This window comes from Spermophilus citellus, assembly GCF_964194105.1.
Source record: "Spermophilus citellus genome assembly, chromosome: 16".
NCBI lineage: Eukaryota > Metazoa > Chordata > Mammalia > Rodentia > Sciuridae > Spermophilus > Spermophilus citellus.
The window spans coordinates 3,313,662-3,340,081 of record NC_138196.1 but is presented as its reverse complement, the minus strand read 5'-3'; the positions used below and the strand labels follow the sequence as shown (position 1 = coordinate 3,340,081).

General features: G+C 55.7%; 1 protein-coding gene across 2 annotated transcripts; it reads left to right on the top strand.

Annotated features, from left to right (window-relative positions):
• The first annotated feature begins 1,969 nt into the window (after positions 1-1,969).
• LOC308634914 (myomesin-2-like) lies at positions 1,970-13,331 on the top strand. Of its 2 annotated transcripts, none has more exons than XM_081269112.1 (6): positions 1,970-2,060; positions 5,875-5,962; positions 7,109-7,258; positions 11,431-11,569; positions 11,689-11,846; positions 12,896-13,331. In XM_081269112.1, exons 2-6 carry the CDS (start codon positions 5,886-5,888, stop codon positions 12,990-12,992), a joined length of 621 nt encoding a protein of 206 aa, XP_081125238.1. In that variant the 5' UTR covers positions 1,970-2,060; positions 5,875-5,885; the 3' UTR covers positions 12,993-13,331. The 2 variants fall into 2 exon arrangements, with proteins under 2 accessions (XP_081125238.1, XP_081125237.1); XM_081269111.1 differs by having other exon boundaries at positions 5,875-5,992.
• Positions 13,332-26,420: the final 13,089 nt, after the last annotated feature.

Sequence of the window (26,420 nt, the reverse complement as noted above, 5' to 3'; positions counted from 1 at the left end):
CTGTGTCCCCGGTCTCCATTCATATGTTCAAATCTTCAAACCCAAGGTGATGGCATCAGGAGAGGGTTTGGGGGGGGGAAGAGGTCATGAGGCTGGAGGAACCTTGGGGAGTGGGGCTGGTACCCTTATAGGAGGCACCGAGGAGGGCTCTCTGGGCCTCCACCATGTGGTCCGGGAAGCAGGACCTGCGTGGACACTGGCTCCGCCAGGATCTTGGTCCTGGACATCCAGCCCCAGAACTGTGAACAGCTGCTCTCTCGTCCGTCAGCCACCCCACCGAGGTCCTCCGTGCACCCTCCTGAAGTCACAGGAGGCACTCAGCAGACACTTGCTGAATTGAAGGTCAGGTGTTGGGAAACCCCAGTCCTATTGCTGGAGCACTGCCCCAGGTGCTGTGAGGCCAAAGACAGAGGTAGGCCCATCCAGAACTGGAGGAATGTGGTCCTGGTGGCAGCAAGACCAAGTGGATTCCTGAACTTGGGGCCAGGGGGGCAAATGCATTGGGACAAGAAGGACTTTGTCCTCTCCAGGGTACTCCCGGTGCATCTCCCCTAACCTGAGTCAGGCACACTCCTGGTGCAGGTGCAGGGCTGAAGCGCAGGTGGGTTGTGCATTTACAGTTTGCTGGGAAACTGCAGGAAAGACCAACGGGCCACCTGGGGCATGGCTGAAGACAGCTGTTTTGTGTGAGGCGGGGTCCATACATGAGGCCCCTGGGATACTGAGGGGAGCAAGGCCCAGAACACAAGAGCCCCTGGTCAGGGACCTGGGGAGAGGATGTGGAAAGCCTTCCTTCTCTGATGCTGCCTTTCCTGATTCATCCCCTGGCCTGGCTGGTTCCTGGTGCTCCTGGCAAACCAGAGGTGGAGCATGGAGGCATTTTTTTAAGGTTCTAGACACTTCTCGTGTGTTATTTTCTCAACAAACTCACAGGAGAGTTGCTACTGCACACGTTTTCAGATGGGGAGCCAGCTCTGTGAGGCTGCTGGCTGAAGCTCACAAACCAGTCTGGATGCAGTTCGCAGATCCTCAGGAGGCCCCTCTTCTTGGCCACAGCACTGTGCCAGGTGTGTGCTATTTATATTTGGACACACACTGTGCAAAGTGATGGACACCAGTGATCATGGTGCAGCTCAGCGGCAGCACACGTCTATGGTGGTGACTCTGATCAAGACCTGGTCTGTGGAGAAGGCCTGCCCCTTGCAATGGCAAGGCAGATCCTGCTGAGTAGCCTGAGGTAGATCCAGTGCAAAGCGAGGTCGTTTCTGAAATTAAAACACATGCACTACACACAAGGGCTGCCAGCTTCCCTTGTCCACCCTGGGGGAGGTGCCAGTGGACAGTGGGAGAGCTCATCAGCCCCTGGGGGGAGGTGCCAGTGGACAGTGGGAGATCTCACCAGCCCTGGGGGGAGGTGCCAGTGGACAGTGGGAACTCATCAGCCCCTGGGGGGAGGTGCCAGTGGACGGTGGGAGAGCTCATCAGCCCCTGGGGGGAGGTGCCAGTGGACGGTGGGAGCTCATCAGCCCGTGGGGTGAAGTGCCAGTGGACGGTGGGAGATCATCAGTCCTGGGGGGAGGTGCCAGTGGACAGTGGGAGCTCATCAGCCCCTGGGGGGAGGTGCCAGTGGACGGTGGGAGAGCTCATCAGGCCTGTACAGACTCACCCTGGGTTAGGGTGCACGTGCCAGGGACCCCGCAGCACAAGAGGACTGAGCACTTAATCAGAGACAGGCGAGTGTGGACAGCCACCTGGAGGGAAGTCAGTGGCTATCCTTTGTGGTCAGCAGCCGGATAGTCCCCCTGCTTCCTGGGAATGAGAGTGCATGCTGGGGCGCAGGATGGACACTTCACACTTCCTGCAGCCGGGCGTTTCCCTCTTGAGACCAGGCCAGTGATTTATGATGCGGCTATCATCTGGGAGAGGCAGGCCCATGTGCCTAAATATAGCACCTCCTCAGGCCATAAATAGGAGGAAGGATGGGGCTCCAGAGCCAGAGCCTGGAAAGCTAGGTGCCCGGGCGGCAAGAGCCTCTCTCCTCTGTCACCTCCTGTAGTTGGGTAAGTGTCCCGTCGTCTCACCTTTGCTTGGCGGTGGCTTTGGGGGAAGAGCCACACTGGGGTGGACCTAGTGCCCAGTGAGGTCTCCCAGGCTGCTCTGTCCAAGACTCCCTTCAGGGAAGCAGAGCATCAACTCGGGGGTCTGGGTTTTGTGGCGAGGCTTTGTGCTCCACGAATCCTCTTCGCTCCCCAGTGCTGGCCTGTGTTGCCATGCTGTTCTCCACCCGTCCGAGAAGCGGGGTCTCTTCTGCAATCTGCAGCATTGCACGGATGTCCCTCTGTTGACCAACACCTTTGGTTGTCACGAGGGTCTCAGAAATGAAAAGGAGGAGAGGGCAGAGTTGCAGAAGGTATGAAGCAAAGAGGAGGTGTTCTTAGGAAGAAGGGAGAGGAGGGTCACTTGGCTTAGACCCAGGGGTGGCCGCTTCCCGGAGGGACTCGAGAGGCTGGCTCCGGATGAAGGTTTTCTCCAGGACCTCTCGGCTGCCTGCTCAGCCCTGTGAGGAGCTGTGCATTCTGCAGGGCTGGCAGATAGGCTTCCAGGAAAGGAGAGGGCTGGCAGCTGTGCCTGAGGCCAGGCAGGACAGCCAGCAGGAGAGAGGCAGCTGACATTCCCTATCTCCCTGCCTCACATTCTTTCCTGACTGAGTTCAAGGAAGATAGGAGCCTGGAGCACGTGGCGTACACATCTTCAGAGGTGTCTTCGTAAACAGGGTCCTCAGATAGACCTCTCGGGAGCCTGGCACTGACTTGCTGGTGGCTGCCCACTCCCTGCACCAACCGGCCCCTTCCTCCCTCTGGAGGGGCTTTCAGTCCCGGGCGCCCAGACCTTGACCTCTTGAGCTGTCCAAGTGGCAGAGTGGGCAGAGACTGGTAAGATGTGAGTGCTCTGGAGGGGCATAGAGTATCACTGTCAGCAGGTCAGCAGTGGATCTGTGGGAATGCACATGCCGTTCTTGGTCCCAGCAAGGGGACTCTGCAGGTGGAACTGTGGAATTTTGAGAACTGTTGATTTAATTCTCATGCCCGTGACAACACGGTGGCTCCCTGGTTGCTGAAGAGCCAGCTGGTGCAGGAGGCAGTGTGGGATCCAGTTTCTCTGACTCTGCCCTATTCAAGCATTAGGGTGAGATTAGTCAGACTTCTCAGTAGCAGGAGGACTTTGTAGCTCTGAGGCTGGACTCCTGGAGCTCACGTTCTGGCTCTGGCAGGTTCCTGGAGGAGTTCTGGAAATTTTAGTTGCCAGAGATCAGACATCAAGCTATATTTGATTGACCCCTATGTTTTTAAGGACTTTTGTGCTGTCATGATTTTTGATAACCAGTTTGGAAAGATCACTGGTCCACGTAACTCCCGGGGTGGAGGCACAGGAGAACGCCCATCACAGGACCCCAGGGCTTAGTCACCAGGGCCTCTCCGAGTGCCACACCCCTGCCTTTCTCCCCCCTGAGTGTCCTTCCCTCTGGGTGTGACTCTGGACTTCCACATCTTCAGCTGCAGAATCAATACTTTCTTTCACCAAATGGAAATAAACGGCTCTGAACTTGAAATGTCTTTGCAAATTGAAGCGGTGCCTGGCTGCATGAAAGAGGAGTTCAAGAGGGCTCTTCCCAGGAAGGGCTTAGGACCAGGCATCCCCAGACCTCAGTCCCAGGCTCCAGCACAGGCTTGGGTTTCATGGTGATGTCAAAGTCCCCAGTCATGTGGGGAGCACTTGTGCGTGGCCCCAGAGCTAGGCCGAGTCGGACAGTGGCCAGGAGTGGTCAGAAGACCAGCTGACGCCTGGGCTCTGCGGGACCTGGGTGGGTGGTGTTCCTGGGGACCTTCAGCTCACACAGGGCAGGGTTCCACCAGTGTTATTTAACATGGCGGTGGACACACACATGGCTGGGGCTTCAGGGATCTAGTTGCCACCTAGTGCAGCTCTCTGGCTTTACAGGGAAGGGAGCAGGGCCCCGGAGTGACAGAGGGCTCCGCTCTCAGGTCCCTGGGGAGTCGGGCTTCTCAACAGCCCTGCACCATGGGCTCCACCAAGACCTGCCCTTTGAGGAGAGGCTTCTCCTGGCCTTGGGGGGCACATGTGCGACACGTAGCACTGCTGAGACCTCTTCTGCAGGAAGGCCGGGTTCTCTGTAGGGTGGCAGGGGTGGAGGGCCCCTTCCCAGCCTGGCAGCACAGTGGCACCGGGCACGTTCTCTTGAGGACCCTCTGCTTTACGCACACCTGCCCAGGCTGCACCACGGAGCCCACACGGAGCTCAAGGAAGGTGCTTCTGGGTCTCGCCACACACAGTGCCGGGAGGGCAGGTACCCCAGCCAGGGAAGCTCTGAGTTAGGAGGTGGCCGAGGAATGAGCCTCGGCAGCAGGGAAGTGCTCAGGCCTGGACATGGCTTGATGTCCTGCTGCCATGTCTGGCTGGCAGAAGCTTGAGGAGGAGTGGAGTCCAGGGCAGCTTGGCGCAGGGGTCAGTGCCTGGGTCAGGGTTGCTGCAGGGCCAGAGGCTCTGAGAGGTCCCCCTTCAGGTCCAGTGGTTCCAGGACCTGGGCTTGGACAGCACGTGGCAGGTGCTCCCAGTGGCCAGGGTGAACTTGTACAGGGAGGTGACAGCATGTGGAGAGCACTTGGTGGCTCCTGATTTTGATGTCCTGATGAGGAGAAGGACAAATCTGGGAACAGATGCGGCGAAGCATGCCTCACCTTTCTCGGTGTCTGGGGGACACCTGTAGCGAGTCTGTGCCTCACTGTGAAGTGAAGTGAGCAAGCTCAGCCCCAGCTGTGCCCCACTTGTACTCACGGAGCCTTTGGGGACTTCTAGGTCACCGGAGCACACGTCAGGTGGAGTCAGCAAGGTCAAGTGCTGATGGTGCAGGAGATGGTCAGGCGTTCCAACAGTGAGAGGGTGCCGGTCCTCGCCCTAAAGACATGGGCGTCTTCCTCCTCAGAGCGTGGTGGAGCCAGTGGGCACTCCCTGTTGGGGACAGCACCTCCTGTCCTGTGATGTGGGCCACATTTGGGCAAACACACTGGAAGTTTGACTCAATGTCGGTGTAAACACAAGAGGCACCAGGACGCCTCTTCCAGCCTGCCCTGAGTGGACACCACAGCTTCCCCACAGAGGCCCTCTGCACTGCTGTCCTGCCTGTGTGTGGCTCCCTCCTTCCCCAGATCCCCCCGCTGTCCGGCCAGCCACCTCTTATCCCACCTGGCCTCTGTGCTCCCTGCTGCCCGGCCTCTCGGCTGCCCTCTCCTCTCGTTTCCCAGGGTATGTCCACCTCCCCGGCCTCCGCCTCTTCTCCTTTTGTGTTCCAAGAATGTGTTGACTTCTCGATCTGTGTTTTAATTATTTTAATATTTTAATTATTTTAGTTGTAGGTGGACACAGTACCTTTATTTTATTTATTTATCTGTGCGGGGTGCTGAGGTTCGAGCCCAGGGCCTCTTAAGGCTAGGTGAGCGCTCTACCCGAGCCCCAGCCCAGCCCCTGTTTCAATTGCTTTTCTCCTTAGCACTCACATTGCTCTTCACAGGGCCATGAACACACTAGGTGCTCTATAAACATGGAGTTCACAGTCGGACGAGGCAGACAGCCCCATCCTCCAGTGTTGGTGGAGGAAAGCAAGAGAGGAGATGGGGCCCAGGGCGGTGCCTCAGGCTCCCGACGCCAGGCCCCCATGATTGCACCTGTGAGGTCTGCTTCGCTCCCCCGTGGGCTGTGCCTAGAGTGCATGTCCCATGATGCAGATGTGAATGCAGAGGCCTCAGCAGGCCGACTCCCCAGGAGACAGAGCTGGGCTGACTTTGCTCTCCTCCCCAGGAGCACGCACCATGTCGCTGGTGGCGCTGCCCTTCTACCAGAAGAGACAGAGGCACTTTGACGAGTCCTACCGTGACACTCAGACCAGGTACCTGCTGCACGAGTATGCCTCCAAAAGGTCAGTCGCCGCCGGCTAGACATGCCCGCTTCTGCCTGCGGGGCCCGCGTGTCGGGGTAGGAAGCATTCATCCCCCAACCCCAGTGATGTCTGCCTTGTGGGAGAGCAGGGGTGGCAGTGTCCCCTGGTGCACATGTCCTCTGTGTGACTGCACGGTATCCTGCAGGTTCCTTGGGCCTGGTGCTAAGCCCCTGGTGGAGACCATGACCCCAGGGACTCTTGGTACCAGCTCATCAGTTTTGCTCTTCCTCTGTGTCTTCTAGAAGTAGGATCTAGAAAGTCTGCCAACTACAGAGCAGAGAGACTGAGATCAATGGAACAATACTGGCAGGTGCAGCCAATGCCAATGGTTCTCTACATCGAGATAGTCCTGTGGCAGGAGACTGTACTCCTGCAGATGCAGCTGGCCGCAGCCTCTAGGACATCTCTGGGCAGTGGCACACGCCTGTCCCATGCTGTTTGATGGCAGCATCTCTGTGATTTTAATGGGCTGGCTAGAAGGGAGGAAGAGACCTCTGGCCTGGCACTGAGCTGTGGGTCCTGCCACATGTCACCAACACCCTATATTTAGATCACTTGTGGCACTCCTGTTGAGTTGCCATCCCCTGTAACAAAAGAAGTCAAACATTTGCAGCCCCTCCTAAGGGCCTCAGGGAGATTCGGATCCTTGAGGTGTACATACTCAGGACTTTGATCCAGGAGGGACCCTGGGAGGCAGTGACTAGCTTGCAGGGAATGGCCTCAGACCCAGAGGGGCTCAGGCAAGTGTGTGAGGGTGTGTGTGAGGCAGTGACTGGCCCTGGACCCAGGGAGATGGGGGGACCTGACTTGGGGGATGTGGAGGGAGAGAGGACGTGATACAGGTTAGGGTTTGTGCATGTGTGCAAGTACTCATGTGTAGGCATGTGGGAGAGGATACGTGTGCATGTGGGTGTGCCCCAGGTGTGCACTTGTGTATGAGTATGTGCATGTGAGTGCGTGCATGTGTGGGAGTGCGCTCTGTGTGCACATGTGTGCGTTGCCAGGACGGTTGGGGTGTATGAAAAGCCAGTGGTGTCTGCTGGGATGCATGTCAACCATCTCCGGGACAGGTAATTGTTACCAATGTCTCTTCAGGAGGGCGTCCTCCGGGTCATCCCAGAAGTCCCTTAAGCAGCAGTCATCCACACAGAGGGCATCTGGCCAGACCTTGGCCGGGGGGACAACCTGCCAGCTCTGTGCCAAGCGGCTGAGCACCTCGGAGGAGGAGCATAAGAATGAAAGAAGGTAACTGCCCAGCGGCCCCACGGCTGGGCAGAGTGTGGTCAGAGCAGACTCAGTGAGCTGTAGGCTGGACACCCAGGGCAGCGTGCAGAGAGGTCACCATAGGGGACTGGCCTTGGAGCCTTTGCTGCGTGAACTCTGTGAATCCCAGCAGGGGCTGCTTGGGGGAGTCTCCTGCTCTGTAGCCTGGAGGCTGCAGCTCAGGTCCAGGGGGGCTGGAGGGCCTCTGCAGGAGCTGTCTGTTCACTCTGGGGCGGCCAAGCTGACCGCTGGAGATGGAGTCTGAATTTCCACTCCCAGCCTCTCTGCTAGTAAGGAACAGTGGCTGATCCCAGCAAGGTCATCTTCCAAAGAGGGAGCCAGGGCTTGAGCAGTTGTCCCAGTGGAAACTGGAGGCCAGAGGGTCTATAAATCATCATACTTTGCATTTCTGTGGAGTTGTCTCAGTGGACAGATTGTCATAGGAAAGAGAGGACGGAGTACAATGTCAGTCCTAAAACTAATCCCAGGTGTGGAAAAATGGCTGGTGGCATTGCTTTGGTCTTTAAAGAACAAAATAAACAGATGGATACTTTACACAGTGATATTTCCCTCCAGCTCCCTACTCTTGCTTAAGGATTTTCTCTATGTCTGTGGACAACACCGAGCCTGAAGGAAAAACGAGACTGGGTTAACATGGCTCCTTCTGAAAATTGTTTTGTGATGGAGTGACTTGTTCAATCAGCCAATAGGTAGCTGTAAGACAAGCTCCTATTTTCAAAGCCTGGAGTTACCTTTTAAGCGTCTTTGGCAAATTTGCCCTGTAGATGGATTTTATTGCCAAATGAAAACTTCTTTTATTAAGGAATCACTTCAAAATGTAGACACAAAAACAATCTGCATTTTTAAGTATTTAAAACTTAAACTTGCTTGGTTTGTTTTTAAAAGGGTTCTTCTGGGGCTGGGGATGTGGCTCAAGTGGTAGCGTGCTCGCCTGGAATGCCTGAGGCCCGGGTTTGATCCTCAGCACCACATACAAACAAAGATGTTGTGCCCGCTGAAAACTAAAAAATAAAGATTAAAAAATTCTCTCTCAAAAAAAAAAAAATAAAAGGGTTCTTCTACCTATATTTAAGTTCTCGGAACTGGACAGAGAAGACGTGAGCTGTACCATGTTATTTCATCCGTTGCTCTTCCGTGTGACCTTGAACCTAGGGCATGAGCTCCTGTTCCTCAGGTTTCCCACTGGTAGCTCACCACGGGAAGGGCCATGGGTGAGCATATGGCCATGGCTGCTGTCCATGTGGACATGGTGGAGCTGGCCCTGTACTGACCCCCATCCTGCTGTCCTTCTTCCTGGCCATGTAGCCTTCCACTCTCAGATCCCACATGCACTTTTCCATGTGAGGCACCTGGACAGTGATCCCGCCTCCTTAGGAGGCAAGTGTGTGCGGCGGGGGTTTGATGAGCTGCCAGGGCCTTCGGATGCTCGCTGTGCTCCTGTGTGAGGGGGGCTGAGAGGTGAAGTGAACTGTGCCCTGTTTTCACACTTCACCTCACACACTAGCCCAGGTGTTATCCCAGCGCTGAATTCCTTACCTACGCGCAGATGACAGTTCACCAACCTGGACAAAGGCAGAGCCAGGGACCCTCGGGTCATGCTGCTGCTCATGTGAAACAAATACTGGGTCCCGCGGTGGCCTCTGGTCCCAGCTGAGGGAGGAGGGCTGCGAGTTTGAGGCCAGCCTCAGAGACTTAGCAAGAGACTGTCTTGAACTTCAGAACAGAGCTGGGGAAGTAGCCCAGTGATGGGGCGGCAGCTCAGGGTGTCTGAGGCCCCGGGTTCCCCCAAACCAAGCCAGATGCCGAAGGGGCACTGTGCTCTGTGTGGCGCTCAGGAGTCCTAGGGATATGGCAGACCAGAAGTGCCCTCAGATGCCTTCGCTTCTGTGCTGGTGAAGGATGGCCCCCGAGTTCTGGCTGTTACGGGGCTCACCTCTAGTGTGAACGCACAGGCAATGTCTGGTTAATTCTTCCCACAGGCCAGAGTCCAGCTCAGCTGGTGGCAGATGGGCAGAGACTTTCTCTACATGCCCAGCGGGGGTGGATGGGGGAGGAACTTCCAGACCCACGTTCGTCCTGAACCACAACTGTGAAGGCGGTGCCCTCGGTGGAGAGCAAGCCTGGGCTCTGTGCTTAGTCTGAAGAGCAGGGGCAGGGCTCACACCGCTTGGAGCCTGACCCCGGGCCTGCCCTGACCCTGGAGGCAGGCAGGACTTCTGACCCTTCCCTGTCACTCAGGGACTCACTGGGACTGGAAAGGCGCATGCTCCCTGCTCTGCAGACCCACATTCTAGAGCTGGCCCCAGGAGGGAGGAGCAGGAGCATCCTCCTGCCTGGGTGAGTCTCAGGCACCTGTGAAGCCAGTGCCACTGACCTACACCGTGGATGCTCAGGACCAAGGCCGCGCTCTGCAGGGAGAGAGGCGCGGAAGGAAGCAGGCAGTGATGAGCCGGGAGAGGCCCTGGGAGCCGACGGTGGGCAAGCCCCAGGAGAAGCAGGAGTCAGCATTCAGGATCCAGGAGTAGCCCGCCTGGTGTGAGGAGGTGTCCTCTGATGGGCCAACAGGGCCCCAGCACGTCTGGGTGAGACAGAGTTGGGCGGGGGACTGGGGCCTGTGTCAGGAGCAACGAGGAAGGCCTGTCAACATGGGCCAAGTGAGGCTGGCTGTGTGTCCCGCTCTGTGTGAAGAAGCTGTGGAATTTTCTGGAATCCTGATCTCAAGTGCGTAGCACTCAGTCTGAGTTTTATTTGGGGTTTGGGCAGCTGCCAACCTGTGTCAGGCCCATGGGTTGGTGGGAAGGGCCTTGGACGGGAGCCTGCACCTGGGTGCAGGACACCCATGGTCGCCTCTGATCTGGGTGACTTTCCTGACCCCTGGGCACAGGGCTCCTCAGCTCTGGTGGCCTGGCTCTGGGGCCTGGTGCCACCTCTGATGGCAAAGCACCAACTCTGACTTCCACAGCTTCTCCTTCCCAGGCTCCCACACAACCCGCCCCACCCCACGGGCACCAGAGTCCCCCCAGTCCTAGTGCGGGCATTCACTGGGGACAGTAGCAGGAAAGGTCCCTCCAGAGGAGGACAAAGGACACAGGCTGTCTTCATAAAGCCCACAGAGGAACTGGCAGAGCTCTGGGGCCCGTGGGCAGTGCTGGGGCGAGGAGGGGCTTCGTGGGAGGACCGAGTTTCAACAGGAGGGTACAGTGGGGAGACTTCTGTGAGTGGGATGCAGTCCCCAGGGGTGACGAGAGCGGCCGATTCCGGTGGGGCCAGGGGGGTGCCCGATGAAGACGGGGATGAGGTCGGGACGCAGGGCCTGGTTCTGAGGACATCCCTGGCGCCATGGGGTCAGGTGGAGCGGAGGGGCTCACAAAGGCCGGCTGTGAGCACTCAGCCACTTCTCCATCCTCATGAACCGGAGGCTCTACATCTTTTGCTTTATCCTCTCTGGAACACAGACTTTTTCTTAACTGTTTGTTTAAAGGCTGAGTCTCACATGGGTCCAGAAACCGCAGCCTGCGCAGGAGACCAGGCCCCCACACTGGTCTGCACTCCCAGGCGTCAGTCATGTCAGAGCCAGCACAGAAGCGGCTCTCGTCCAGCAGCTGCTGATCTCCCCAGAAGACAGCTGAGCCCTCTGCTTCATCAAAGGAAGAGGCCACCTCTTGGCTTCAGTGGCACCGTCTTTATTAAGTGCCTGCTGGGCACGAGTTCTGTGGACATGAGAACAGGGGCCGGCCCTCCCTGAAGGACGGTCCCCCCACCCTCTGGCCCTGCAGCAGTCCTTGATCTCTGGAGTCTCCAACCAGCACACGCAGCTCCCCAGTGCCAAAGGTGGCCAGGTGTGAGTGTGGCGTTTGCCACGGCTGCTCCAGGTCTCTAGAACGTAGCCAGCTGTTACAGTCGGGCCTGTCATGGCCCAAGAAGACCTGCGCCTGTCCCTCCTGCCTGGTTCTCTTCATAAATCACACACATGCTCTTCTTCACAACTTCTTCCCCAAAATACACTCTTAAAGAAAGAGGTAGAATGAGTGCAGGTGGCGCGTCCCACTCTGGGCATCCAGGAGGGCCTGTGGCCTGTCAGCCCACCGGGTCTTCTCTGCACTTGACGTTAACACAGCCTCTTGGACCTGCAGGTACCAGTCCCTGGTGGCTGCCTATGGAAAGGCCAAGCGGGAGCGCTTCCTCAGTGAGCTGGCCCAGCTGGAGGAGAACGTGCACCTGGCGAGGTCCCAGGCCCGGGACAAGCTGGACAAATACGCCCTGCAGCACATGGTAGGAGGAGCCGAGGTCTGGGAAGCGGGGTGGACGCAGTTCGCCTCCTTCCAGGTGGTGAGTGCCTGGCGCCTAGCCATGCGGCGCTGCCCCTGACCACTCTTGCTCCTGTGTGGCAGGTGGAGGACCAGATGGCGTGGGAGAGACACGCATTTGAGGAACGTGTGAGCAGGGCCCCTGAGATCCTGGTGCGGCTGAGGTCCCACACCGTCTGGGAGAAGATGTCCGTGAGGCTCTGCTTCACTGTGCATGGCTTCCCCACGCCCGTGGTACAATGGTGAGGGGCTCTGCTGTGGAGGGACAAGGTCCCACTGTGTCTCCTTCCAGGAAGGGTGCTTGGAGAAGCACGAGGTGGAGACAGGTTAACAGGAACTCACAAAGTTTCCATTTAATAATGTGCTGGCGTTTAGTGACGTTGACTCAGCCCATCTTCCAGAGCATTTTGAAGGCAGTTCCCTATAACGCCCTGTGTTTGCAAGCCCCGCTCTTACCCAGTTGGCCTCAGCACCACTGTTGGTTCTGGGCGCCAAGCCCACAGGTCTGCCCTATGGTAGGAATCAGCTTGAGAACTGAAGAGCTGAATCTTCACCCCCTACAGACCCTGCTTGCTTCAACATCTGCTGCAAAACCAAGTATCTGTGTGTGCGTTCCCTGGTGGGTCAGTACCGTCAGGTGGCAGGCAGAGGCCCAGGGAGTTCTGCCCTTCAGGGGAGGCCCTCCTTGGCCATGGGTCAGTGCTGTGGGTTCACCCCACGGGCTCCAGGAACACAGCCTGATAGGCCAGGCTGCAACCTAGCTAGCACAAGCTACAGTTTTTTTTTTTTTTTTAATGAAATGAACTTCTGAACTCCTAACAAGGCTCAAGCAGATGTTTGGAGGTGGCCTTCTGCAGGTCAGAGGTTGCCTGGACAGCCCTAATGATGCAGCACAGCCTGTAAGAAAACCCCAAACAGAGCCAGGCTCAGTGGTGCATGCCTGTGTTCCAGCTACTTGGGAGGCTGAGGCAGGAGGATCTCAAGTTCAAGGCCAGCATGTGCAAATTAGTGAGACCCTGTCTCACAGTTAAGAATAAAAAGGGGGGTAACTCAATGGCAGAGTGCACCTGGGTTCAATCCCAGTACTGAAAAATAAATAAATAAAAATAAAAATATAAAATATGTAAAAAGCAAACTAAAAATGGACCTCATGCCTTCTGGATCCCCTGTGTGGTGCTGAGGAAGGGGCCAGGCATTGGCAGAGCAGATCTGCGTTAGAGGGCAGTGTGGGGTCTGAGAAAGGTTGCAGACAAGTCTGCCTTTAAACTAAAATAGAGGTTTCCTTGACCAGGTACAAAGATGGCAGTCTGATCTGCCAGGCAGGTGAGCCAGGGAAGTACTGGATTGAGAGCAAGTATGGTGTGCACACTCTGGAGATCAACAGGTAAGGACCTGTGGGTGGTGGTGTACGCTGGGACTGCATTCTGGAATCTGTTCAAACTCAAGAGAAGGCAGGGCCTCACCTTGGCCCTGGTGCCAGGACTGAGCACACAGATTCTGGAAGCAAAGACAGAAGTGGTTTACGGAAAACGAGCACAACCTAGTCTCCTAGCTTCACCAAAATGCAGGGCGATCCTGAGGACCCCTGCTCAGCAGACTGCCTCACTGCCAGGCCTGAGACACGACCCTCAGCTCAGGCCTTGCCCAGTGGACTGGCCTTGGTCGCCTTCCCTCGCAACGCACTAAACAATTGTAGAAGGTGCAGACGATTATGTTAAAACTGTGTCCACGGCCACCGTTCAGTCAGTGTTTCACTGTGCATCTAGCTGTGTCTTTTCTCACATGACATAGCACACACAGACACAGCACACACAGACACAGAGACACACAGACTCAGAGACACACACACACACAGCAACAGATGGCATGTGCACACGGAAGCTCATGACACTTTGTTGTTCCAGCGGCGAGCTGTGCCGTCCCTGTGCTACTCACTGGGAACCTATGGTGTGCCCTGTGCTATGCTAAATGCTGGGGTATGCTGGCCACCAAAGCCCATCCTCCAGGCTTGACCTTTCACACAGCATCAGAATGTCACATGCCTCTTCTTCCACCCACAGCCCTCTCGGACACCATCTGATGGTGCAACTGTCACTTTTTAAACCAATGAGACGGCTTCATTACTGTAATCACAGTGCACACTTGCCCTGGAGGTGAAAGACCTCAGGTTCCCCATGACTTGGATGAATCCTTAGCCCTTCCTGAGCACATTCTCTTATGAAGGTGATCGTCAGGAGGCAGCAGAGCTTTGAACTTCCCCACAGCCCAGCAGTGACTGTGGAACTCAGGTCCAAGGTCACACATCACAAGTGTGTGAGTGTCACACATGTGCATGATCTGTGGTGTGCACTGTAGGACAGCCGGAGCCCGAGCAGGCGGGAAGCAGGATGGGGCAGAGCCTGAGCAGGAGTGAGGAAGGCACTGGGGGTGAGGGGACCCAGCTAAGCCACCTAGAGGGCTCTCGCAGAGGCATGCCAGTGTTACGAGGCCCCATGTGGTGGGGAGGCGTGCGGAGCAAGATCAGGTATGAAGGAAGGACAGGTACGGAGGGGATAAGGTGTGGGGGAATCAGGTATGGAGGAGGTCAGGTATGAATGGATGGTGCATTGAGGGGAACCATGATGGAGGAGGACCAGAGTGGAGGGGGACCAGGATGGAGGGGACCAGGATGGATGGGGACCAGAATGGAGGGGGACCAGGATAGAGGGGGACCAGGATGGAGAGGGACCAGGATGGAGGAGACTAGGGTGGAGGGGGACCAGGATGGAGGGGGACCAGGATGGAGAGGGACCAGGATGGAGGGGGACCGGAGCACATTCTCTTCTGAAAGTGATCATTAGGAGGCAGCAGGAGATGGACCAGGATGGAGGGGGACTAGGATGGAGGGGATCCTGATGGAGGGGGACCAGGATGAAGGGGAACCAGGATGGAGGTGGACCAGGATGGAGAGCGACCAATATGGAGAGGGACCAGGATGGAGGGGGACCAGGGTGGAGGAGACCAGGATAGAGATGGACCAGAGCACATTCTCTTCTGAAAGTGATCATTGGGAGTCAGCAGGAGATGGGCCAGGATGGAGGGGACCACAGCACATTCTCTTCTGAAAGTGATCATTGGGAGTCAACAGGAGATGGGCCAGGATGGAGGGGACCAGGGTGGAGGGGGACCAGGATGGAGAGGGACCAGGATGGAGGGGGACCAGTATGGAGGGGGACCAGGATGAAGAGGGACCAGGATGGAGGGGACCAGGATGGAGGGGGACCAGGATGGAGGGGGACCAGGATAGAGGGGGACCAGGATGGAGGGGGACCAGGATGGAGGGGGACCAGGATGGAGAGTGACCAGGATGGAGGGGTCCAGGATAGAGCGGGACCAAGATAAAGGGGGACCAGGATGAAGGGGGACCGGGATGGAGGGGGACCAGTATGGAGGGGACCAGGATAGAGGGGGACCAGGATGGAAAGGAACCAGGATAAAGAGGATCAGGGAGGGGGACCAGGATGGAGGATGACCAGGATGGAGTGGGACCAGGATGGAGACGGATCAGGATGGAGGGGACCAGGGTGGAGACGGACCAGGATGGAGACGGACCAGGATGGAGGGGGACCAGGATGGAGGGGACCAGGACTGCCATCCCTGCCACCTCGTGGACACCTCATGACCAGGCAGCTTTGTCCTCATCTGGGGGAGGCCTGGGGTCACCACCTCCACCCTCGCCTGGCCAAGCTCAGGGCTCTCAGGGGACCACCCCACCATGTCCAATTGTCCAGACTCCAGTCAGCCGTGGTGTGTCCTCACTGTGCAGCTGACCCTGTGCCCCTGGGAAGGGCCGTCTTCTGTCTCTCCCTTTGTTTCTAGAATGTTCTGACTGCACTTAGGGACCAAATGCAAGTAAGGGGCCAGCTCTCTCGGCCTCCACCACATACAGCCTCCACCACACTAGGAGGCTGGGAGGGGAGGCTCAGGCTCAAGGCCTGAGCTCAGGGTCTGGGGCTTGGGGTTCCCAGGAAGGTGCTCTGGTGTCTGAGACAAAAAGACAATGACATCTGTGGTGACAAGTGAGTAGACCATGGAGCTGGGGACCATCCTGGAGATCTCAAGGCCCCTCTCAAATGCAGCTGCAGGTTCCCTCAGCAGGGTGCCCCTATTCTGCACGGGCCCTGTAAAGGCTCAGTAGAGGTGGTACACTGTCCCCAGAGACCTGGAACAAGAACGGGGGGACCTTGTTCCCACCCAGGGCCCAGCACCTTCTCACATGTGGCTTTGTCTGGACCCAGTCCCCAGCAGGGCAACCCTGCCACCAGCCACCTCCCAGCCCACAGGGGCCTCCACCATCCCTCTCCTGCACCTGTTAGATGGCAGGGCCTCCCCAGGCCACCGCTGGGGACTATATGGCCTCTGGCATGCAGGCCCAGTCCCTGGTTCCCGGGCTGTGACTGGAGAGCGCCAGACCTCAGAGTCTCTTGCATTCCTACTGGTCCTGTGTGGTCTGGGCTTACAACCTGTGGGCAGTGATCACAGTGGTGGGCAAGGGCTGACCCAACTTCCAGGAGACTGCCACTGTGGACGCCAAAATGGCATAAATGAGATATGGTGATTAAATGATAAATAAAGCCAACTTTTTACAAACTGCAGGGTCATGGTCTCGTTTCTGCTCAGGCTCATCCCCAGAGACACGGTTGGCCTTCTTCCTGCTGGGAGCATCCCCTTGTGTTCACGCCTGCATCCCAACAACTCGGGAGGCTGAGGCAGGAGGATCATGAGTTGGAGGCAAGCCTCAAAAATTTAGTGAGGCTCTCAGCAACTCCTGAGACCCTGTCGTTAAATATAAAAAGGGCTGGGGTGGGCCTCCATGGTCCAGCAGCCCTGGGGTTCAGTCCCTGATACAGGGAAAATCAAACCCCCAAGTTAGGAACCTCCTGTCCGGTTAAGCACTGTGCCTTTTCTCTCTGCCCTGGGGATGTGGAGCTGTGCCTGGGGCCACTGCCAACCTGCCTCAGAGCAGAGCAGATGGAGCCCAGGGTGAGACAGCATGTTGGTATGTGTGTGGGGGGCGGGGTGGACTGAGGATCAGGCCCTACCTTCATCCACCCCCTCCATCATGTCTGCAGCGGACTTCCAGTGGCTGGAAGAAAGTAAGGCCCAGGGCAGTAGGAGGCCAGGAGGCAGCTGGGATGTCAAACTCCAGGCTCTGCCTACCCCAGGCCCCTGCCTGCACACCTACTGCGGGAATCGCCTTCCTGGACGGCTCCCCCAGGGGCACCTAGCCACGGTTTGCTGCGATCCTGATGCAGAGTGGATGGCGCAGGAGCTGGGCGTGTGGCCACGCCCCAGGGCCGGAAGTGGGCAGAGCCGGGACCACGCTGTGCCTGTGCAGTCGCTGGCCTCGTGTCGCTTGGAGGCGGTGGCGGAGCCGCGGAGAACCGCGAGGAGGGGACAGCGCGTCTCTGCTGTGGGTCGCCTGAGGCCCAGACGACCAGGCCGAGGTCCCCACCTCGTCCCCGCTTGGAGTTCTGCTCCTCAAGGGAGGGCCGGGCTATCCCCAGCCCGGTGGCCAGCGCTGCGGCTGCGGGAGGCCCCCGCCCCTGGCCCCAACGGGTATTGCTGGGCTTTGGGCAGCCGCAAGGCCGCTGGTTTTCAGGGAAGGTGCCCAGGGGACAGGTCACCTCAGGGGTCTCCCCGTTGCCTGGAGGAACGCACCATAGTAGGGCGGGGTGGTGGGAGCCCCAGGACCCTGGCAGCTTGTCACCATCGCGTCCTGAGTGCGACAAGTTCCTGCTTAGGGTGAAGAGGGCAGGCGGCCTAAGGCCAGAGCTGCCCCTTGGCGGCCAAGCGCCTCTGCCTTGGGTGTGGGATTCGCCTCTGTGGTGGAGACCCCTGTGACATGTTCAGATGTCGAGGACTGAACCCATGGGCGCTGACCACGCCTCGTCCCAGCCCTTTTCAATTTTTAAGACAGGGTCTCACTACTTTTGGAGGCTGGCCTCGAATTTGTGATCCTCCAGCCTCAGCCTCCAGCCTGGATTGACAGGCTCCCGGCTGGGATCTGGGGTTCTCCAATGGCTGAGGCAATGGGGAAAGGGGTCCACAAGGGACAAGGATGGTGGCTGAGTCTCGCGCAGGCAGGGGTGGAGTCAGCCTGCCTGGTTGTCACTGCGCTCCCGCCCCCGCCCCTGCCCCAGCCGAAGTCTCTTGGGTCCTTGGATGAGCCGGCAGGGGTGCCGAGCTCTAGGGGGTCCCCCTGCATGTCCCTAGGCCCACAGCCTCCCTGCGTCCCACACAGGGTCCCACGGCGTCCCTCCCCACGGCCTCCGTGTTCCCGTGAATCATGCGCAAACCTGCCCGTGGGCGGAGTGATGGTGACCGCGACAGCAGGTGATGGAACAGGCAATTGTCGGGCGCCCATGGGCCCATCTTATGATGCTGGCCCAGACGCTGCTGCACATGGATCTCACAGGGCGGGGGTCAACGCAGCTGGGCGCAGTGACAGCAGCACCTATTGCCAGGCCACACGCTGCCCTTTAATCACCGCCTGCCCTGGTGATGAGGGCTACAGAGGTCCCACCAGTGGCCTCCTGCACCAGGCCGGCGGGCCACCTGCAGTCCACCAAGTGGGAGGTGTCAGTTTGGTGAATCTCCCTGGGGAGGGGAACAAGGCATGGTGCTGACCCGATGGGTGTGCGGGAAGAAGGATGGCCTCTGACCTCCATCCCATGCCCTGCTTCCTGTGGCCTGGGACCGAGAGAGGCCACTGCTTCCTCCCCTGGGTGTAGCACTGGGTCAGCAGCCCAGGGTCTTTCTCCCAGTGGGGACACTGGGTGGAGCCAGTGACTTCCCCTGGTCTGATCCTAGGCTGTAGGGCCCTCCTCAGGCCTCTTATCCCCCAAATGGAGATTTTTCTTCTAAGCCCAGCATCTGGGAGGGGAGGGTGGAGCTGGCCAGCGGGGGTCTCCTTGTTGACAGACTGCCAAGTTCTCTTCCTGGAGGGACCTGGGTTGGGGGCTCTTCTCAATCCGGGCTACTTGGGTGGCTGATCACATATCACCTCCCAGGTTCATGGGATATGGTCACACACCTCCAGTGATAGGAGACAGAGGTCCATCTTACAGATGGGGAAACTGAGGCTCAATAACAGAAAGGAGCTGGGCTGCATTGCAAATACCTGTCATCCCAGCATTTTGGGAGGCTGAGGCATGAGGATTGAAAGTTGGAGGCCAGCCTTAGCAACTTAGAGAGGTCCTGAGAAACTCAGTGAGACTATGGCTCTAAATAAAATATAAAAAGTGCTGGGGACAGTGGTCAGTGGATAAGGGACCCTGGGTTCAGTCCTTGGTGCCAAAAGAAAAGTGCCCTTCCTATTCTGGGTTCCCACTCCACAGGGGCCCCTGAGAGCAGGCAAGAAGCTGGGATTGATGGGCCACCCAATCCTGTGCTGGGAGGCACCCAAGAGCCTGGGCCCAGTTGTGACCGACTCAACCACTTCCAGGGACCACCCCCCCCTTCACCTAAACATCACAACCATTTTTCAGGCTCAAGCTGAAATGGCGCAAAAAAAATGGGGGTGCTGTCATTGCTGCTAGATGGCGTGTCAGCGCAATAAGTTGTGGCAAATCCCCTGCTCCCACCTGGGCTGTGTCCTGCCCATAATGGATGGAGACACTGCCTGCCTTTGGCTATGGGTCACTCATCAAAACTTCCTCTGGGAGATGAATGTGGTCATCAGGCCCTTCGGCAACCCCATCTGCCCACCCAGGGCCACCTCTGCCCAGTGCCAGTGGGCCACCTCCCCGACACCTGAGGACCAGGAATGAGAAGACTCCTCTGGTCACCAGGGAATCTCTGTCCCAACCAACAGCTGGGGCCTGCTGTCACTGCAGCCTCTGGCCTGTTCCTGGGAAAGGTTGGGGCCTGGGTCAGAGGAGGGGCCAGGACAAAGCTTGCCCTCAGAGGTCAGATCTGAAGACCACAACCTCCAAATACCCAGGACTCTAGTGAGGCCAGTTCTACGCACCAAGGGAGGTTGTGAGGCCCAGGGAGCCCTGGGCTCTCATGGACAGTTGGCTTCCATCTTTTTTTTTGGGGGGGGGGGGTATCAGGGATTGCACCCAGAGTCACTCAACATCTGAGCCACATCCTCAGCCCTTTATATTCTATTTAGAGACATGGTCTCTCGCTGGGTTGCTTAGGGCCTGGCTAAATTGTTGAGACTGGCTTCCAAGTGCAATCCTCCTGCCTCAGCCTCCAGAGCTGCTGGGATGACAGGCCGGCCCCACTGCACATGCCTTCTTGGTACTTTTGACAACCATGTGAGGCCCTGGGTTCAATGCCCATGGCCACAAGGGGGGAAACTTAGAATTCTAGAGCAGTTTTATATTTGCAGAGCAATGTGATGGTGGCAGTTTATTCCTGTGTGTCAACCATCATCCTTTGTAGTTAGCACCCAGGCACCACCTGCACCCACCACCTTCCGTTTTACCTGATGCCCCTTTATCTGTCCTAAAATCCCAGCCAGAGACCTTGGTGTCCCATTTCTAGAGGCTTTTCTGGGCTGTGAACTTTTCTTTGATGGCCCTTGTTCTTGGTGACATCAACAGTATGCGGGAGGACTGGTCAGGTGCTCTGCTCATGTGCCTCAGCTGAGCTCATGGCCTGATTGGGACCCTGGTTGTGGGGAGTCCACAGTACCCTTGTGTCTGCAGAGGTGCTTGCCGTGGATGCGTCCAGATGGCATTGACTGCCAAATCCTGGCTGGGTCAAGGGGACGCTTCGGACGCAAACGGTCCCTCCTCTCCTGTCCACCTGTGGAGGGCAGTGTCCTGGGCTTGGTGGCTGCACATTTACCTCAGTGACTTGGAACCCGCTGGTGGCCGAGCCCAGCCCCCTGTGTTGACCAAGTTCCTCTGACGTCAGCGTGACTTGGGAACGCTACTGCGCACTGGGTGACAACACAGAACGACTCTCTCTGGTTGCTCAGGCACCAGAGCTTCCTGCTTATCCACCTGAGGCTGCATTTGACATGGCCTGTGATTCTGGCTCTCTGGGTCTCAGGCTCCTCCTCTATGTGACAACACCTAGAAGCACCCACAAAGGAGTCCAGTTCAGAAGGGGAAACATAAGTTGAAATCTCCCCAAACTGTCTGGGTTAGGAGGCTGAGGAAGGAGGATCACCAAGGTGGAGGCCAGTCTAGACCACATAGCTAGGCCCTGGGGCTGGGGCACAGCTCAGTGGCAGAGCGCTTGTTTGCTATGGCCAGGGCCCTGGATTTGAGCCGCAGGACCACAAAAAACAAATCCTAGCACCCTGCACCCCCCGGGGCTGTGCACACACATCTCAGGGTGACGGTGCTCTATGGGGCCTTGCTCTTCCCCAGGGGTGTGCACTGGGCAAAAACAGCATCCTCTGCAGGACCTGGCTGGCAGACAGGTCCTGAGGCTGAGCTCCCAGGGCAGCTGCTACAGACAGCCACCCTGTGGAAACACACCTGAGCTCTGTCCCAGAGAGAGTCCAGAGTCAAAGGGGGTGGTGGGGGGAATGACACAGACTAACACCCAGTGCAGGGCTCCGTCAGCAGGAGGGGAGCCCCAAAAGGCCAATCCAGAAACAAAGTCGGTATGTGGTGGCCAAAAGCCAGGGGGAGGGACAGCAGGTCCCTTGGAGGGTCATGACAATGTTTTAGAATTAAGATATGGGGGGTGTAAACTATGTTATGCATCAAAATCCTGTGGGCCACACACACTTAAAATGGGTGGATCATGTTCACAACTGCACCCCAACAGAGCTGCCAGGAGCTCACAAGGGCCCAGCCTCTCTGGCCTCTTTGGGTCACTGTGCAAAGAGGAACAGGGCTGGGGAGTCCCCAGGTCAAGATTCATAAGCCTCCTTCAAACTCAGATACTTCACAACTCCACACAACGCACCTGAGGTCCTTCTGTCCCAATATCTCATCCCTGTGGGAAAACTGCCCAGAAGGACTTGGGTTTTAGGGGGCTGGGATGCCAGGGATTGGACTCAGGGGCTCCCGACCATCAAGCCCCATCCCCAGCCCTGTTTGGCATTTTATTTAGAGTCAGGGTCTCACTGAGTTGCTTAGGGCCTCGCTTTGGCTGAGGCTGGCTTTGAACTCGCGATCCTCCTGCCTCAGCCTCCTGAGCTGCTGGGATCAGAGGTGGGCACCACCTCTGTTTTGGAAGACAATTTTCCTCTTCTCCATTAGGCTCTTTTCTTCAAGAAGCTGGATGAAGCAGACCGATGAATGGCTCAAATTTCCACTGTATTCCTGTGTCCTCTCTCCTACATGGAAGAGGACAATTTTTCTCTTTTCATCTCAGGCCCTTTTATATGATTGATTTTCCAGATGAACTGGCTCAAGGTGTCATTCCTGAGAAGGGGCCAACTTCTCAGAACCTCATTAATCCACGGTGGACAGAATGTGGTGAGGGATTAAAAAGAGAGAGAGAGGTTTGTGGAGCTAAGCTCCTGAGATGAAGGCCCCATTAAGAAAGAGAAAAATAGCCCTTGGAAAAAGTGATATTTTCATGATCTCCATAAAGCAGTGACCAAGAAACCACCTCAGAGAATCAAAGAACCATCAAATTATAAAAGGGGGAAAGATGGAGAGATTCTATGGTGGATGGAGAGTGGTCCAGAGATGAGAAACTGAGTCCCAGTGAGCTCAGAGGACTAACAGGGATCACCCAGCACCAGGGGACTCACAGTCACCCTGCCCCTCAGCCAGCACTGGACGCAGGATGACTGTTGAGCCTCTTTCTGAGCCTGTGGCCTTGATCTGGAAAACAGGGGAAGTGAGATTCATGGTGTCTGCGCACACAGGCACAGAGCTGTGAGGAGCCACAGGTAAAATACCTCCCCAAGCCCGCAGCAGGGGACCTGGCTATGCAGCAGGGGACAGGTACAGAGCTAGTGTGAGTCAATCATAACACAGTGGATGAGTAAAAACATTTTGAAAAAGAAAACAAAATTATGTCCAATTTGACTTTTTGGGGAGGTGAGGGTGTAGTGTTGGGAATTGAACCAAGGGGTGACTTATACTTGAGGCCCGTCCCTAGCCCCATTTTGTATTTTATTTAGAGACAGGCTCTCCCTGAGCTGCTCAGGCCTTGACTAAGTTGATGAGGCTGGCCTCCACCTTGTGATCCTCCTGCCTCAGCCTCCTGAGCAGCTGGGATGACAGACATGCTCCACTGTGCCTGGCTGGCCAATGGTCATCATGTGGGGGATGAGATGGCAGAAGCAATTTCTTGACTTAACTACACAACTCCCAGGAGCAATGAGCAAAGGAAGAGCTACCTCATGAATGGACCTATGTCCAAGCCCTCTGTCTGCCAGGTGTCCCTTTATACTACACGGTGTTATCCTGAGTGTCCCATGTGGCATCAACAGTGCAGAGGCCAAGGAAAGGAGGACACAGAAGTCACACCACCTGCCTGGTGCCACAGTGCTGAGGGCAGGGCTCAGGATGGACTCCCCTTGAGCTGCTTGGTGCCCTTGGCTGTCTTGAGCCCTATGATCACGTGGCTGATGGCCTTGCCATAGCTGCCCATGGGGTTCTCGGTCTCACATGACGTCAGCTCTGTCACCTTTCCCTCGTAGACCTCCTTGGCCTCCTTTATCCACAGCCCTGGGGAGGACATGGTGAGAAGCAGGACCATCCTTCTCTCCACATCCATCCCCTCCCCACCAACAACCTTCTTACATCAAACTGCCACAGCACAAGAACTGACAAGTCACCTTACAGCACAGCCTGGAGACACCATCATGAGTGGAGAGCAACACTACAGTTAGTGGTGGCCCATGCCTGTCATCCCAACTCAGGAGGCCCAGGCAGGAGGACCGCAAGCTGGAGGCCAGCCTCAGCAGTCCAGTGAGACCCTGAGCAACTCAGTAAGACCCTGTCTCCAAATAAATTCAAAAAAGGGCTGGGAGGTGGCTCCATGGTTAGGTGCCCCAGGTTCAATCCCTGCTGTCCCTCCTTAAAAGAAGAAGAAGAAGAAGAAGAAGAAGAAGAAGAAGAAGAAGAAGAAGAAGAAGAAGAAGAGATGAGGGTCACTGCTCTCCTGACAAAAGGGGAGGCCACAGAGGACTTCTGCTGTGCTGGCAGGCAGCCATCAGGCTCCCTGTGAGCGGATATGGAAATGTCCCAAAGGCAGAGACACATGTCCCTCTGAATAGCATCCCTGCCTTCCTCCACCTAATACTGAAGGGGCTACCAATACCCTTCCATTCAAATAGGATCAATACTTGGTTAAGAAGGCTCCATGTTTGTCCAGCTTTCTCCAATTAAAAACTCATGGAAGGGGCTGGGCTGGAGATTAGGCTCAATGTTGGAGCACTCACCTAGCATGTGCAGGGCCCTGGGTTTCATCCTCAGTGCCACATAATAATAAATAAATAAAACAAAGTTATTGTGTCCAACTACAACTAAAAAATATGATATTACTAAAAAAACTCATCTAAGAAAGCCACATATACCTACCCTTTCCTATGGAGCTCTATAGATCTCACTGATCTTTTCATAGCCTCTCACCTTGAAAGTCTAACTTGTATTTTTTTTTAATATTTTAATATTATCAGGCCTCCTAGCTTATCAATCAATACCAACCAAGATGCATCCCAGACCTTTATGTTGTTTATTTTTGAACAGGGTCACATTATTTATATTTATTTTTAATTTTTTTTCTTCAAAACAAGTTTAATTTTGTTCCAGCCCTAAATTAGGAGAAGAACTTAAATCTTAAAAAATGCTCAAAAATCAAGCCATTATAAAGTTAAGCACCCCTCCCCTTAGCAACAAATAATGAACTGATATAGGTGACTGAACTGATATAACTGATTTAGGTGTAGATGGACACAACACAATGCCTTTATCTTTATGTGGTTCTGAGGATCGAACCCGGCTCCTGCCCATGCTAGGCGAGCGCTTTACTGCTGAGCCACAATCGCAGCCCACTAACTTGTATTTTATGGATTAAGAAACTGAGAGCTGGATGTGTGGGTGCATGCATGTCATCACAGCAGCTTGGGAGGCTGAGGTGGGAGTATGGCTAGTTGGATGCCAGCCTCAGCAACTTAGCAAGGCCCTGAGCAACTCAGCAAGACCCTTTCTCTAAATAAAATACAAAAAGGGCTGGGGATGGGGCTCAGGGGTTAAGTACCCCTGCATTTGATCCCTGGTATCCCCCCCCCAAAAAAAAAGGATTACTCAGTCTTTCCTCTGTTTTTTGGGGACAGCCTTGCAGTGCAGGTTGCTTGGCAGCATCACTGGCCTCTAACACTAGATACCAGGAGTCCCCCCACCATGTTTTGAAAACCACAAGAGACGACTCTCCAGATACTGGCAAATATTTCCTGGGGGGCAAAATCGGCCCAGGTTGAAAATCGCTGCAGAGCTGATCTCACCTAGATGGACTTCCAGAAAGAGCACACAGAGAACAGGAAAAGTCCACAGCTCAGAGGTTCAGAGCTGGTGAGTGTCCAAACAAACAACACCAAACAATGAGACTCAGAAAGCCCTGTGGACATCAAGAAAGGGAAATCAGGGGAGGGCCCCCTATCCAAAAGTACCTCCAAAACAACCAGAAAGAAAGGTTCCAACCCTGAAAATCAGACATCTTAAGAGCAACAGTGGAAGGCAAAAAGTTCCAAATAACACTGAGAGAAACAGCACCGAAGGAAACTGCTATCATGCTGGTGCTGTGTCGCAGGCCTGTCATCCAAGTGACAAGGGAGGCTGAGGCAGGAGGATCACGAGTTGGAGGCTATCCTCAGCAAAAGTGAAGGCCTAAGCAATTAAGTGAGACCCTGTCTCTAAATAAAATGTAAAAAGGGCTGAGGATGGGGCTGAAGAGTCAAGAGCTCCTGGGTTCAATTCTTGGGGTTCAATTCTTGGTAACGCCCCCCCCCAAAAAACAAATGGAAGACGACTTGAACAAGCTAATGTTCCTGTAAGTGCATGCTGTATGGCATTCCAGCTTCAAAAAACTTCCCCCAGACACAGGACTTCTTCATCCACCATCAGACACCACACAACACACCCTGGCAACTCGATATGTATAACTTCAAAATTAGAATTCAAGCTTTTATTTCACAGTTGATTGTGTTTCTGCTTCTGAAAGGTCAGGAGCCTGCCCCAGGCCTCCCAGCTGATCAATCAATACCCACCAAGACGCAGCCCATAACTTTAGGGTGTTTATTTTTTAACAGGGTCACATTAATTCACTTAGAGCCTGGTGAAACTGCTGAGGCTGGCCTCCAACATGTTATCCTCCTGTCTCAGCCTCCAGAGTCACTGAGATAACAGGCAGGGGCCACCACATCTGGTAAGAGCCCACTTCTTTACATACAGGAGTGCAGGCTCCTACTCTTTTATGCCAAGAGGCCCTTCCAGAGAACAAGCCATGCCCAGACCAGGAGCTCTGGGAAGCCTGAGGATCTGGTCGATCCCCTTGCAGATCCCAAGGAGCTGCACCATGTGTCCTCTTTTGTCCCCTGGAAAGCCCAACTCCAGGGGAATTATCAAACCCTCTGCCCAATTCCAGCATTTCAAATCAGTCAGCAGGGGCTATAGCATGCATGAAGCCCAGGTTCGATCCTCAGCACCACATACAGAGATGTTGTGTCCGCCAAAAACTAAAAAAAAAAAAAAAAAAAAAAAAATTAAAATTCTCTCTCCTCTCTCTCTCTCTCTCTCTCTCTCTCTCTTTCTTTAAAAATAATTAAATAAATAAAATCAGTCAGCAGTTTGAAGCTCAGCACGCAACTGAGGCATTTTGTGCCATCAGGAGACGTCCTGTTTCTC

Bases quoted from the DNA above. Each gene is read 5' to 3' on its own strand.
- LOC308634914 (XM_081269111.1), top strand. From the start codon at position 5,886: ATGTCGCTGGTGGCGCTGCCCTTCTACCAGAAGAGACAGAGGCACTTT. The intron at 5,993-7,108 runs GTCAGTCGCCGC...ATGTCTCTTCAG, and splicing joins CACGAGTATGCCTCCAAAAG to GAGGGCGTCCTCCGGGTCAT. The intron at 11,847-12,895 runs GTGAGGGGCTCT...TTCCTTGACCAG, and splicing joins CCCACGCCCGTGGTACAATG to GTACAAAGATGGCAGTCTGA.